At 43.5% G+C, this 15,822-nt stretch overlaps 1 protein-coding gene across 1 annotated transcript in view; it reads left to right on the top strand.

Annotated features, from left to right (window-relative positions):
- Nucleotides 1–6,714: 6,714 nt before the first annotated feature.
- The window catches only part of Map2k1 (mitogen-activated protein kinase kinase 1), a gene marked incomplete at its 5' end in the record, with an annotated part of 74,789 nt that continues 65,681 nt past the window's right edge, over nucleotides 6,715–15,822 (top strand). Inside the window, 1 exon segment of the mRNA NM_001246827.1 lies at nucleotides 6,715–6,795. Within this exon segment, the coding sequence (NP_001233756.1) occupies nucleotides 6,716–6,795 (80 nt within the window).

The raw sequence follows: 15,822 nt of genomic DNA, 5'->3' as shown, positions 1-15,822 counted from the left end.
TGCGTGAGATCCTGAGATCCGGAGGTTGCAGCTTTCAGCAGAGCTGAGGGGCTAAGTTGTTGTGTGTTGGTATCACTGATACCCTGGTGAGAAGGGATTCTGTTTTCTGGGGCTGGCTAAGCAATCCTTGCTTTTTCCTGAATTTTAGCAGAAAAGGCACAGTTTCCTAGATTAAGATCTTGTATCTGTAGAATTGAGGTGGAGGTGAGTACAAAATATTGATAGTTTGTTAGGTAGAGCAGGGGCCAATAGGCTGCACTCTCTTGAGTCCCCTGTTAAGAGGAATCAGTGCTGCCCAGTCCTGCTTGTCAGTCGGTGCAGACACTCCCTATCTCCTACTCAATGCCTGTCTTTTGAGGCTCTGAATGTGGTCGGTTTGCAAGGCTCCTGTCCTTGTGGGATGTCCATAAATTACAAAGATATTCTGAACTGTGTGAATGCTTTCACACCAGGGCCCCATGGTATGGGAGAAGGTTGTCCAGTTTACCAGTACAAGAGGGAGTTGTGCACAATAATTGATTAATACACAGCTGGGTTTTGGGGAGACTGAATCCCATTATGGAAAGGGGGAATCACTATGATTTCACAAGGGTTTTACAGGGATGACAGTAACTATTCAAAATGCAGGTATCATATCTGGATTGAGAGATGGCTCAATGGTTAAGAGCACTGGCTACTACTCTTGCAGAGGACATAGGTTCAATTCCCAGCACCCACGTGGAAGCTTACAACTGCTTAACTCTTGTTCCAGGGGAACCTACATCCTCAAACAGACATATATGCAGGCAAAACACCAATGTACATAAAATACAAATAAATAAATTATTAAAACAAAACAAAACCCAAAAGGCAGGTATCCCCAAGGCTTTGCAAAATGGGGTTTTTCTCCAGTGGAATACGTTGATGATAATTCTGATGGGCCAGCCTGGTGATTGGCCAGCCTGGTAATTTTGTAGACTGAAATCTCATTGTAGGATCCTTGTGGACCGAAGCATTCTATGTACGTATGCACACACTTATATTAAGGCCTGCATATTGAAAAGTGAGGTGAAAGGAGGAAACAGGAAAATGTTGCTCAAAGGACATAAAGTCATACATATGAAGAATGAACAAGTCTGGACTGTTTGATATAGAATCTGACTATATAACCCACGTTGGCTTTGAATTTGTGAGTTCCCCCTTCTTTAGCCTCTTTAGTGTTGGGGTTACAGATGTATACTATCATATCCAGCGGAGTCTAGATCTCTAATATTCAATATGAGGGTTAAACTGATAAAATTGTATGTGGAGTTCTTCCTAAATTAGTATATTTTAGCTGCTATTGTCACAACCACAAAGTTAACTGTGAAATGATAATTACATTAATTAGCTCAATTATAGTAACCATTTTGCTATTTATATGTACCTCATAATATGTTGTAACTTTCAGCCTGGTGTTGGTGGCGAATGCTTTTAATCCCAGCACCTAGGAGTCAGAGGCAGGTGGATCTCTGAGAGTTCAAGGCCAGCCTGGTCTACAGATGAGTTCCAGGACTGGCTCCAAAGCAATACAGAGAAATCCTGTCTCGAAAAACCAAATAAATAAATAAATAAATCTTTCAAATACAAGGTTGACTTAAAAAAAGAAAGAAAAACTGAATTAACTGATACCCTTGAGGTCCATTAGCACAGACAAACTTCTTATGTCTTCCATTTGTATCTTCATTCTCCCATAGTGAGACACCAGCAGCCATACTTGGGATGGCCCATATAGTGAACTTAACAGGCTCTAGAACTGTCTAGGAGACAGGCCTCTGGGTGTGTTTGTGAGGCAGTCTCTAGCTTGGGTTCATCCAAGTGGGAACATGCACATTAAATGTGGGTGACACTAAACATGGGCTGGAATCCACGACTAAATTAAAAGGAGAAAGCTGAAAATGATTTCTGTCTCTCTGTGCTTCCAGATGGTGGATGCTGTGACCAGTGGCCTCAAGCTCCAGACTGTGGATGTTGTGACCAGTAGCCTCAAGCTCCTCTCATCATGTTTGCTGAGAATCTTTATTATTTATTACAGAAGTAGCAATTAATATTCTAGGTATCAACCCACCAGAATTAACTTCTGATGGAGAAAAAAATTCTGGGTGCTTTATATTCTCAAAAAGGCCCCCAGAGAAAGGAAATTCCTTTTCACCGGGGCATTAGCGGTGGTGAGAGCAGCAGCCTCCAGATCTCACACTACATAGACTTAATTTTTCCCTTTGATATAGCGCTGAGAAGCCCCCTTTAATCAGTTAACAGAACGTTTTACAACTCATGTCTTTTCTCTGAGACATAAGGCATCTCATTTTGTCAAGACCTTATCTGCCTTCCTGGACTTGAGAGATATGCATGCTTGGTATCTTGCTATTGTCAGAGAATTGTTAATTGTGTCAGTGGCTATATAAACTGGAAAACTTGTGGGATCTCAAAGATTTTTAAGGAAGAGAAGTTTTGTATTTTTATTTATTTGTTTTAAAGATTCATTTATTGCCAGGCATTGGTGGCACATGCCTTTAATCCCAGCAGTCTGGAGGCAGAGGCAGGCAAGTTTGAGGCCAGCCTGGTCTACAAATCAAGTGCCAGGATAGGTTCCAAAGCTACACAGAGAAACCCTGTCGAAAAAAAAACAAACAACAAAAATTAATTGATTGATTATGTATATAGTGTTCCATCTACAGGTCGGCCTGCAGACGAGAAGAGGATACCAGATTTCATTATGGATGGTTGTGAGCCACCATATGGTTGCTGGGAGTCGAACCCAGGACCTTTAGAAGAGCAGTCAGTGCTGTTAACCACTGAGTCAATGGTTAACTGACTCAGCCCAAGGAGGAGAATTTTTAAGGAGAACTTCAAAAGAGAACTTTAAGAGAGAGCTTTTAGAGGGAAAATTTTTAGAGAGAACTTTTTAAAAAGATTTTATTTATTTATTATGTATACAACATTCTGCTTCCATGTATATCTGCACACCAGAAGAGGGCACCAGATCTCATTATAGATGGTTGTAAGCCACCAAGTGATTGCTGGGAATTGAACCCAGGACCTCTATAAGGGCAAGCAGTGCTCTTAACTTCTGAGCCATCTCTCCAGCCCTAGAGAGAACTTTCAAGGAGAAATCTTAAAGAGAGCTTTTTGAGATAAAACTTTTGGAGAGAACTTAAGGGGAAGAACCTATTTTAAAGAATAAAGAGCTATGAGAGAAATGTGTGTAAGTACTGATTTGTTTGCTCTCAGATCCTTTTTAGTCAGCTCTAGCTGCCTGCTGTAAGCCTTCTGCCTGAACCCTCAATACATGTTTCTCTACCATGATGGACATAAGCCATGATAACTCCTTCTTTACGTGGTGGCTCTTGTTAGGATTTGGTTACAGCTAAGAAGAGAGTAACTAATCCTAATTCTTTTTTAAAGATTTATGGTTTCTGGGAATCGAACTCAGTACCTCTGCAGGAGCAGCCAGTGCTCTTAACCTCTGAGCCATTTCTCCAGCCCTGTTATATTTAACATATCTAATTATTTGATCAACCATGCTGTAGATAAACAACATTCCATCAAAATTGCTAGGCCTTCCCCCACATGGATGTCTTGCTGTCTGGACTTGGAGCTTTTATGGCTACTATAAAATCCCTGCCTGATGGGGGAATGTCCTTCTGTATGTATGTGTCTGTAATGATAACTCTTTCCGCCAGCTGCCTGGGTTCTGCCACCACTTTAGGGCCCCCAAATAACACAGAGTCTTATATTAGTTACAATGCTGCTGGCCAATGACTAGAATTTCTTATTTGCTAGCTCAGTCTTAACCATAACTACTAATCTATATATTTTTATAAGGACTTATCTTACCGAGGCCGCTGTCCTTATGCATCCTCTCTTTCTGGGATCACATGGCGACCCTCTCCCTACATTTCCCAGAATCCTCCTTCTCTTCTAGTCCCACCTAACTTGTTTTCCTATTGGCCAACAGTGCTTTATTTATCTTTTTGTTTGTTTGTTTTTTTTGAGACATAGTTACTCTGTGGCTTTGGAGGCTATCCTGGAACTAGCTCTTGTAGACCAAGCTGGTCTCGAACTCACAGAGATCCGCCTGCCTCTGCCTCCAGAGTGCTGGGATCATGTGCAACCATGGCCTGGCTTAGTGCTTTATTCACCAACCAATAAGACAAACATATACACAGAAGGACCTCCCCCATCATGTTTCTCTTACTGGTTGATGAATAAAACACTGTCTGGCCAATGAGGAATGAAGATAGCTGGGACTAGGATCCTAGTGGGCAAGTCAGCTGGTTCTGACTGTAGCCCCCCAAACACAGGTCCTCACACCTGTCTGGAAGTAAGTCTCCTCCCTCAACTTTCTACAGCTTCCTAATCTGCTGGGTTAGTAACACCTAACACCTGTCTCTGGACTGTACAGTACAGATGATTCTTATTTGTTCCTCTCATACCTAGTATCTTTAAGACTGAGTAGTTTAAAAAGGAAGTTTGAATGTTCATTTTTTGGAAATGTATTTACTTTTACATGTCTGTGTGTTTTGTCTGCATGTACATATGTGCATCATGTGTGTGTCTGGTGCCCTTGGAAGTCAGCAGATAATGTCAGCTCTCCTGGACCTGGAGTGTTAAGATAGCTGTGAATCATCATGCAGGTGCTGGAAATGAATTTGGGCTCTCAACAAGAGCAACAAGTTCTCTTAACCACTGAGCTGTGTCTCTAGCCTCAGAAACTGCAGGTTTCCTGAATATTCAATCTCTGTTTGCTTTGGTTTTTTGTTTGTTTGTTTGTTTTGTTTATTTTTTGAGACAGGGTTTCTCTGTAGCTTTGGAGGCTGTCCTGGAACTTGCTCTGTAGACCAGGCTGGTCTCGAACTCACAGAGATCTTCCTGTCTCTGCCTCCCGAGTGCTCCTTTTGATTTTGACCAAAAGGTCTATGATGAGTCTATGAGAACAAGGTTTATACTGTCCATGCTCATTGTGAAGACATTTTGAACTGTTGAACTATTTTATCAATTTACATCTTGTTATTCTCTAACAAGTGTTGTAGAATGTTTGAATGAAATAATATTTGCTTATTTTGGTGCTGGCAGGTTAAACAGGAAATTTGCAAGACTAAACCCAGGGTCTTTTGGTGGGTGAGCAGGGTAGACAGTGTCTCATGTGGCCTAGGTTAGTTCTGGAACTTGTTGGTAGTTGAAGATAGCTTTCTGATCCTCCTGCCTCTACTTGGTGAGTGCATGCCCCACCATACTTATTTATGGGGTGCTGAATTTTTTTTTAAAGATTCATCTTATTTGTCATCATCATTTTGGATTTTCGAGACAGTTTCTTCGTGTAACCTTGGCTGTGCTGGAATTCACTTTGTAGTTGAGGCTGGCCTCAAACTCAGAGATCTGCCTGCCATTGCCTCCGGAGTGCTGGGATTAAAGGTGTGTGCCACCATGGCTGGACTGATTTAATTTTTATTGATGTTTGTATGTGTGTAGGTGGGTATATGCACATGAGTGCAAGTACCCTCCGAGGCCAGAGGCATTGGATCCCCTAGAGATAGAGATATAGGTGGTTGTGAATATCCCAAACATGAATATGTAAAACTGAGCTCAGGTCCTGCAAGAGCAGCAAGCGTTCTCTACTTTTGCAGTATCTGTTCAGGCTACTTGAAGGAGTTTTTAAGGGTTGGAAAACAACATAAAAGAAAAAAAGGATGTGAGATTGGTGACATATAGGACAGGTGACCCATTAATTATACTTCAATCTGCTCTCAAAATAGGCTGCAACAATTTACCACCTCACCAGCATGGAGTTCTCAGCTCCGTATACCATTTTAGTAGCATTAAAATAGAAAAACCATACCAGTTTGGTTAAAAGACAGTTGTGAGTTGCCATGTGGTTGCTGGGAATTGACCTGGGTCCTCTGGAAAAGCAACCAGTGCTCTTAACCACTGAGCCATCTCTCCAGCCCATGCCTTACTCTTGATAAATCTAGTTTTCTGTTACTCTATTCCGCCTGGCCTCAGAACACAAAAAGGGTTTCTTTTTTAATTTATGTTGTATTTTTACCTGGATCAAAATGATCCAGCCTAAGGGAGGAGAGGAGTAGTAAAGCAGCCAAGCAGCACCAGGCAGAGGCAAGATGACCTACGTGCAAGAACCTCCTTTGGCATCCACTTGGGCGCCTCTGGTCAGCAGAGGGCGCCGGGAAGCTTTTCTCTCACCCCGCCCCCAGCCCAGCGCGCCGCGTCCCCGTGACGTATTTCCGCGTCATCTGCCGCTGAGGTTAGTTCCCATTGGCTTTCGGCGAAGAGACGGGGGCGGAGTCAGGCGGGCGTGAGGGAAGCGCTGCAGCTCGTTGGGGGCGGAGCTTGTCTATTTCCCCGCCCCTCCCCCGCCCTCCAGTCCTTCGCTGGGACGTCTATGCGCCGCGGCTTGGAGTGCGGTGGTGGCGGTGGCCGCACTTTTCCTGTGGCTGGAGCTACAGCCGAGCTGCGGGGAGTGTGCGGCGGGGCCGCCGGAGCCCAAAGAACGCGTGCGCTGAGGCGAGAGAGTCCCGGGCCGCCGAGCGCGCGCAGCTGGTTCCCCGCGTGGGTTGGGCGGAGGGTCCCGCGAGCGCGCTGCTGACAGAGCCGTCCCGACTCAGAGCAGAGCCGAGGGAGGAAGCGAGAAGCGGCCGCGCGCTCCCCGCTGAGTTGCAGGCTGTTTCCCCGCTGCAAGATGCCCAAGAAGAAGCCGACGCCCATCCAGCTGAACCCGACCCCCGATGGCTCGGCGGTTAACGGGACCAGCTCGGCCGAGTGAGTACCGGGAGTGGCCGGGAGGCCGCCACCACTAGGCTCGGCTCCGTCACGTACGGCCCGGTTGGCGAGGGGCGAAGGAACTCTGGCCGCCGGGCTATCAGTGACTAAGCACTGATTGTGTGCTTGACTCACACCGGCCGTGCACCCTGCGAGTCCCGATCCCCCTCTTTCCCAACCCTGTCTGTCGTCCCTGACCACCGATATCTATCTTCGCCCAAGAAAAACGAAACCTAATTCGTCTCCCCAGCTATTGCTCTAAAGGGCATCCTCTGGGATTCTGGCCTGTAACGGGACGCAGAGCAAATTCAGGTCTCCTCTGCGCCTTTGAGACCTCCTCGGGGTCTGAGTGTGGACTTGTGATGGGTGAGCCCCATTACTCTTGGTGCCTGACACCTGTGGGGCCTTGTGGCCGGTTGATCGCCTGGCCAGCGGGGGCGTGTGTGCACAGACTTCCCCATAGCTTTTACCTGCCTCACTTTGGGGATTCTTTGTCCGTGGCCTTCTTGGGATCTGCCTTGCGCTAGGGAAGAGTCTCTCCTCATCTGACCGTTCATGCAACAGTCCATCCCCTCACCAGTTTTTCTCCTGGCTTAAGCTTAGTTAACTGCGATCCGGAAATTGACCTGAGACTAAGAACGATGACCGTGGAAACCAAACTAAAGGTGCTTGGTATCTTCAGAGGCCAGTGTTGCTTACAGTTTATTTCATAAGGCTATTTTGGGGGCAGGTGTTTCAGAGCCCACCTGTTAGGTACCATCTGTGGGAGAGACACTCAGACTAGATGAAGAAATAACTAGAAAAAATGAAATTCCTCATCTTTCCCTGAGGGCAGGAGACTTGAGGTATCTGACAAAATGAAAGTAGCTTCGGGCATTCTGCCCTTTGGAGATTATTGTAACTACCCTGTTTGCCTAGATTTTTATAACCCAGGACCTGTTGGTATGGTGACTTTCATTGATATCTACAGTGATGGCAGGGCTGGTAGTGGACTTGTGTGAGCTTAGCTAGGTTATTAAGACCTGCTAAAAGTACATCTCTTTAGGTCCTCCTCAGCCCATGGCAGTTGTTCTTGACCGTTGACTTGTACCATGTTTTTGAGCATCATTACAAGCATTTGTTCAGTTTGTATGTACATCATTTTGCTCTTTTAAAAACAGTGAGTCTCTACATCCCCTTTCTCGGCAAGGTACTCTTCAGTAACTATGTACAAGATCCATGTTCAAGACAGATGTTTTCATGAGAGGGTGGAGTGGGATGGGCAAGGTCTATATATGTAACCCAGGCTGATAAAGAATTTGAAATTCTCCTGATTTACCTTCCTGAGTGCTGGAATTACAGGCAGTTGCTGCTATGTTAGATTAGCACAAGCTTGTTTTTTTTTTTAAACTATTTTATTTTTAATTATGCACGTGTATATGTGTCTGTGGGTATGTGTGCGTGAGTGAAGGTGCTCTTGAAGGCCAGAGGCATCTGATTACCTGGACTAATTAGAGTCAGTTATGAGCCATGGGTGCTGAGAACTGAACTCAGGTCCCCTGTCCCTTATTCCCTGCAAAAACAGTAAGAGCTTGTAATTTTTTTAAAACTGCTGAGCCATCTCTCCAGCCTGAGGATAAGTTTTGTTCACTGTGAATTCTTGTCAAAGGTTAGGGCTTTGTCTTCCTTTAAATCTTTGGGTTTGAAAGTGGAAATACCTGTTGTCATTCATTCTGTTGTTAATTTTGACATGTGGCTGTACTCTTGGAAAGGGAAGAGAGGTTTCATGAAAAGAACTGAATAGGGTGGTAGAGAAATAGCTTTTTAATTCTTTTTTTTTTTTTTTGTTTTTTGTTTTTTGTTTTTTGAGACAGTTTTCCTGGGTAGCTTTGGAGCCTGTACTGGAACTAGCTTTTGTAGACCAGGCTGGTCTGGAACTCTCAGAAATCAGCCTGCCTCTGCCTCCCACCTCCCAAGTGCTGGGTGGGATTAAATAGCTTTTAAAAGTGCTTGCTGTGCAAACCTGATAACCTGAGTTCAGTCCCCAGATTCTGCAGTGGATGGAGCTAATGAACTCCTGAGTACTGAGGAATGCGCATGCCCTCAATCACACATAATAATAAAATACTTCTTTTATTTTTATTATTCATTTATTTATTTTTGGGAGGCGGGGTTTCTCTGTATGGCCCCAGGTGTCCTGAAACTCAGAGATCTGTAAATAGAGTTCTTAATTGGTCTAGATAAAAAGCTGGGGTCAGATATAGAGGGAAATGCTGAGAGATTAAGAGAGAAGGAACAAGCCATGGCAACTTTACCTCCTTAGCGTCTCAGCATTTTCCTGCCTCTGCCTCCCAGGTACTGGGACTAAAAGCGTGCACCTCCACTGCCCTGCCAATAATTTTTTGAAATTAAATTTTGTTTTGTTTGAGACAGGGTCTCACTGTGTATCTCTGGCTGTCCTAGAACTTGCTATGTAGACAATGCTGGCCTTGAAGTCACAGAGGTCCATCTGCCCCTGCCCACCAAGTGCTGGTAGTTTTGCATGTGCTACCTCGGCCTGGCGTTTTTTGTTTTTGTTATTTTGTTTCTTTAAGATGTAGAATCTGCCTGGCTTGGTGGCGCACACCTTTGATCCCAGCACTGGGGGGGGGGGGGGGGGATGATGATGATGATCTTGTGAGTTTGAGACCAACCTGGTCTACAAGAGCTAGTTCCAGGACAGCCTCCAAAGCCACAGAGAACCCTGTCTTGAAAAACCAAAAAAAAAAAAAAAAAAAAGTATCTGAAATATAAGAATAAACATCTCCAAGTTGATGGCAGAAACAATTGGATGGAATTGGAGGTTCTAAACAGTAGTTAGCTTCAGAGGTTGTGTGCTGGATCAGGCTGGATTTGAAGCCTGGCTCTGTTACTTGCAGTTTTTTGAGCCTGGACAAGTCTCTTATGTTCTCAGGGCCTAGCTTTTTTTAGAACAAGTGGTTCTAATAATAGAGCCAACTTACAGTAGTTATGATTAAATGAACCTTCCCAAACTGTCCACCTCTGATGCCTTGTATTGATTGCTGAGTACGCTGGTGGGTCTTGACAAATCATGTCCATTGATGGTGGTGGATGGGTGTGTTAAGGTGCCTCTGGACAAACAGCCCTTTAACCTTGTTTTCTGTGCAATCTGCATCTACCTCCATGACTCACTGCAGGGTGACAATAGGAGACATTTCTGTGTAGGCTGCTGGAGACAAACAGGGACTGTTCCCCCTTGTGTCCTAGCACTAATTGGGGCTTGGGGTGGGGTGGGGGGATGGGGCACAGACAGATAAGCTGCACACAACTTCACATCTCACCCTGGATGTGTTCCTCAAGCAAAGTCTCTTCTATCTTGGGCTATCAGTAGAGATATCTCTTGTGTTTCTGATCTTTGTGCTTACACCATGGCCTTTCAAACAAGACTGTGAAGTAAGGAAGAGGAAGAAGAGAATGCTCATTGATGGGTGAAAGAATTCTTGGTCAAGGTTGCTGTTAACATAGTGCTTACTCATTCAAGGATTCAGGGAAGACACTAGTAGTATATAGGCCCTGCAGTTTATGTAAATTTTAGGGGGTCCCTGGGAAAAAATGTAGAAATTCTTTCTTATTCAAAATATTAGAATATATTGCTAGATGCCTAAGTATTATAATGAAATAAATTAGAAATAAGGTTGTATCATTGTTTTGTTGTTTTTTTTTAAATTCCCACTTGATTCCATTGCAGTTAAAGTCCTAATTCCTCATGCTGGGCTGGGGAACTTTGAGTGAGCTGCCTGCCTATGCTTCTATCCCTGCCTGTGCCCCTACCCCTCCCTTCTCTAACCACATTTCCTGTGGCTTCTTTCTCCTGCCCTCTTTTGCTTCCTCCAGAGATGGGCTGTGCTCCTTCCTGGCCTTTTGCTCATGCTGTTTCCGTTGTAGTTAATCTCTATCCTTTTTCTTTTCCTTACTAGGAAGAAGCAGTTGTCACATTTGCTCTAAAATCCCAGTCCTCAGGGACCACCTAAAGTATGTCCTTTCCCCACATCTCATGATCTTTTTTTTTTTTTTTTTTGGTTTTTCAAGACAGAGTTTCTCTGTGGCTTTGGAGGCTGTCCTGGAACTAGCTCTTGTAGACCAGGCTGGTCTCGAACTCACAGAGATCCGCCTGCCTCTGCCTCCCCAGTGCTGGGATTAAAGGTGTGAGCTACCAACGCCCGGCTCCTCATCATCTTTTAATGAGATTTTCTTTGTGATTCTTTGGTTTTGTTTTGTTTTTGTACTAGGAATTGAACTCGGTCCTGTACATACATTAAGGTACGATTCCAAACTGGGCACTGGTGGTGCATGCCTTTGATCCAAGCACCTGGGAGGCAGAGGCAGGCTGATCTTTGTGAGTTTGAGGCTACCCTGGTCTACAGAGCAAGTTCCAAGACAGCCAGGGCTACACAGAGAAACCCTGTCTCGAAAAAAAGATACAGTTCCAATCTTACAATTTTGTTTGTTTGTTTGAGACAAGGTTTCTTTGTGTAGCTTGACTCTCTTGGAACTCACTTTGCAGACCAGGCTGGCCTCAAGTGCTGGAATCAAAGGTGTAGCTCACCACACCCAGCTATAATTTTTTTAAATCAGGAATTTAAGAAACCTTTATGCCTTAAAAATTAAGAGCTAGCCTTCTTTTTCTGATTGAACACTCTGTAAGTAGAAACTAGAATAATACCTAGGACATCATAGATACAAAATTGGTTAATGAATCAACAGGTCAGTAAGATTTCTAACATATTTATACACTGTGTTTCTATTTTTTTTTTTTTTTTTTTTTGAGACAGGGTTTTACTATGTAGCATCAGCTGATCTGGAACTCAAGATGTAGATCAGGCTGGCCTTGAACTCACAGAGATCTGACTGCTGCTCTCTTCTCAGTGTTAGTATTAAAGGTATGTGCCATCATACCCAGCCTTTGATTTCTTTAATATTTTCTATTACATTTTAATTTATTTATTACTTTTTTACATTTAAAATGAGAGAATTTATTTGAGGGAAAATAAGAAGTGCAGGAGTACTTCATAGGCCACTTTACACAATAAAGCAGGCAAACAACATATATATTTTTACAAGTATGACTAGCTCTAGAAATGAGTTCGAAGAGATAGCAGTTATGAGTAGACAAACCATAGTCATAAAAAACAGGTCAAAAGTCACAATGTATATATCCATGTCACCATGGTTGGTAACTGCACCTAGCTTTACAACTGCAGTCATCTAAAGTACTGAGACGGGCAGCCTCAGTCTGGAGGGAGCCATTCAAAATGTGCCCTGGTCACCACATTGCATGAAGTTACTGATGGGGCTGAGATTTTAAGAAGCCTGTGTTTCCAAAGGCAGCTATGGAGTGTGGGGGAATCAGCTTTGTGAAAGAAAAGAACTATTTGAGTGTTTACAAAATGTGGACTTCTAGTTTTGTAAATAAGGCGAAAATGTATATCATAGCAATTTTATTTATTTTTTGGTTTTTCTTTTTTTTTCTTTTCTTTTTTTCTTTTTGAGATAGGGTTTCTCTGTATCTTTGGAGCCTGTCCTGACACTTCCTGTGTAGACCAGTCTGGCCTGGAACTCACAGAGATCTGCCTGCTTCTGCCTCCCAAGTGCTAGGATTAAAGGTATGAGCCATCATAGCAAGTTTTTGAAAAAAAATTATTACTGGTGTTTTAAAATAGTGGGTAAAAGAAAAAGATAAAAACAAAACCAAAACTTGGAGAATAAATTTAAAAGAAAATTGCACTTAGAACTTTATTATGGGATCATGAATAGCTGCCCAGAGTGGCCTGTGATCTGGTGCTTTCACCTTTCATAGGTTTAAAGTTCTGTATCGCCACCAGTGCCACTGCTGTTGTAGGGAATGGCTGTCCTTGGAAATAGATTTACATCTAATTTCTGCATGAGGCTATTCTTTTTGAAATTTGTCTGTGGATGTATATACATTTTTATATATAACATATTTAGTGTGTGTGTGTGTGTGTGTGTGTGTGTGTGTGTGTGTGTGTGTGTGCGCGCGCGCGCGCGTGCGTGTGCGTGTGCGCGTGCGCGCACTCTAGCACACATGCATGCCTGCCACAGCATATAGCTTCTGGCAGTCTTTCTCCTACCATGTGGGTCTAATGTTTTCAAACTTAGGTTATCATGTTTGGTACTAGGTGCCTTACCTACTGAGCCATCTTTCTGGCCCCTTTTATTTTCTTCAAAACATTACTTTTAGTCTTTGTGAGGAGAAACCTTCTGTTCTGAATAGAAATTGAAGCGTTGAGGTCAGCTGTTGCTCAGGACTTAACTTTTTATTTTTGATAGCTGAGTCCCTTGCATTTTCATTGTTCATTTCCTTACCTGTAAAGTGGGATGTTAATGGTTCACCCTGACCAACCAGGTCTGACCTAGTCATCAGGTTCAGTGTTTTTCTAATCCCTCCCTCACTTGGGGTTTTAGAGTCCTTTGTTATGTGGGTTAGACATATCTCCATCTTAGGGTGACTGCTGCTTGAACATTCCCCTCCCATTTTCTCCTCTACCGCCGCCTCCTTCTCCTCCTCCTCCTCCTCCTCCTCCTCCTCCTCCTCCTCCTCCTCTTCTTCTTTTGGTTTTTCGAGACAGGGTTTCTCTGTGTAGCTTTGGAGCCTATCTTGGCACTTGCTCTGGAGACCAGGCTGGCCTCGAATTCATGGAAATCTGCCTCTGCCTCCCGAGTTCTGGGATTAAAGGCATGCACCACCAATGCCCGGCTCCCCTCCATTTTCTCCTCCTTTATTTTGCCTCATTTTTCTTTGCATTGTATTATATAGTACATCTCTGTCTGTATTCTGGCTCCACAAAATGCAGGTTTCATCATGGTTGGCCCTTTGCTCTGTCCTCACATAGCTTGTAGGGCAGTACCTAGCATGTAGCAGGTACTCAGTCATTTGCTGATTGTCATTTGCTGATGACAGTAGTTGGACAGTTTCTACTTTAATTATTAAGGTAGGCAGGGTGGTACATGCTTTTAAACCCAGTGATTTGAAGGTAGAGACAGGCAGATCACTATGAGTTTGAGGCCAGCTTGGTCTGTAGCAAGCTCCAGATAAGCCAGGGATGCATAGTGAGACCCTGCCTCAAAAATGAGGGATTAAAGAAATAGCTCAGTGGTTAAAAGCACATGACTGCATTTCCAGAGGATCTATATACATGATGGCTCACAACTGTCTATAACTTTAGTCCCAAGAGATCCGACATCTTCAGCCTCCATGGGCACTGCATACTGTATGTATATGATACACAGACATACATTCATGTAAAATACCATACACATACAAACAATAAACAAAATGTTCAAAAATATTAAAACCAAATCTGAGCCGGGCGTTCGTGGCCCACGCCTTTAATCCCAACACTTGGGAGGCAGAGGCAGGCGGATCCCTGAGTTCGAGACCAGCCTGGTCTACAAGAGCTAGTTCCAGGACAGCCTCCAAAGCCACAGGGAAACCCTGCCTCGAAAAACCAAAAAAAAAAAAAAAAAAAAAAAAAAATCTGGGCAGTGGTGATGCATGCCTTTAATCCCAGCATTTGGGAAGCGGAGGCAGGTAGATTTCTTGAGTTTGAGGCCAGTCTTGTTCTTCAGAGGGAGTTCTAGGACAGCCAAGGATACATAGAGAAATCCTGTTTGAAAAAACAAAACAACCTAAAAAACCAAACAAAAAGGACTTAATTATTGCAGTAGGACCATAGTCTTACTAGTCCTGCAAGATTTGTAAGGATCATACATACATCTGTTAGTGTGAAGGCCCTCGAAGGGTTAAGGTGGGTTTAAGCATTTATTTGCAATGCTAGTAATTGAATCCAGGGCGTTGACCATACTAAGCAAGAGCTCTACCATTGAGCAGTATCCTCAGCCTTTGAGGAAAAAAATCTTGCTGTGTATCTTGGTCTGGAACTCTCCATTCTCCCGTTTTTGCCTCCTGAGTGTTGTGGTTATAGATGGGTTACTGCCTTGTCTGGTTTATATGCTTGTACCATGGTCACTGGGAGGTTATGAATTGGTTTTGCACTGGATTTTGAACTTCTATGCTTTCCTTGATTAATTAAAGCAGGAACTATACTGATGCTGTCCTTTAGAACAGCTCAGGTGAAAAGTGAGATCGTCTGAGGCATGTGTCCTTGAAAATGTCTCTGTGGCTGTAGCAGACACAGAAGTGGGAAAGAGACTCCTAAGAATCACAGCTTAGGATGGGGATGTGGTTCATTTGGTAGAGTGCTTGCCTAGCATTCACTATGACTTGGGTTTGATCTTCAACACTGAATAGTCTCAGCTGAGTACTTGTAGGTAAAGGCTTAAGAGAATTAAGAGTTCCAGGTCATCTGCAGAAATGTAATTTGAGGTCAGCCTGGGCTTCATGAGACCTTGCCTCATGAGATACAACATTTTACTTCCATGTATTGATGCACCTCTGAAAGAAAGTGAAAGAATACTAACATAGAATAGCTGATAGTCCTCATTACTATATATCCAGTTTGATTTTCCTGTTTCCCAAATTTACTGATTTATGCCATACCGAAGATGCCCTTTAATGTCCTCACTTTGCCGTAAGCACACTGTTCCTTAATCTGTTTGGTCAGGCTCACGTGTTCCTTTAACATCCTCCCCCATTTTTCTGCATGGTTGATTAATCTCTCTTTCTTTGTGGTGCTGAGGTTCAAACCTGGGGTCTTACTCAGCACTCTACCACTAAGCTGTTCCCCAGCCCAATGACACACCGACACATACTTATTTTTTCCCTCAGTGCTAGAGATCAAATCCAGAAACTTACACATGCTAAATATCTGCTGTACCATTGACCTATATCTCTAGTCCTACATGATTTGATTTTGTTTTAAAATTGCTATTATATTTACCTTCTGTAAGGGCCAGGACAGACTCTTTTGTAGTGATGTTTCCCTAGCTTCTTGTTCAGTACCAGTGCTAAATAAATGAATGCTACCACCCGTCTTTAAGGCTCACATGTAGCTGTAGTCTCTCATAAAG

Source organism: Cricetulus griseus, chromosome 4, assembly GCF_003668045.3.
Source record: "Cricetulus griseus strain 17A/GY chromosome 4, alternate assembly CriGri-PICRH-1.0, whole genome shotgun sequence".
Classification (NCBI taxonomy): Eukaryota; Metazoa; Chordata; class Mammalia; order Rodentia; family Cricetidae; genus Cricetulus; species Cricetulus griseus.
This window is presented reverse-complemented; position numbering and strand designations above follow the sequence as displayed.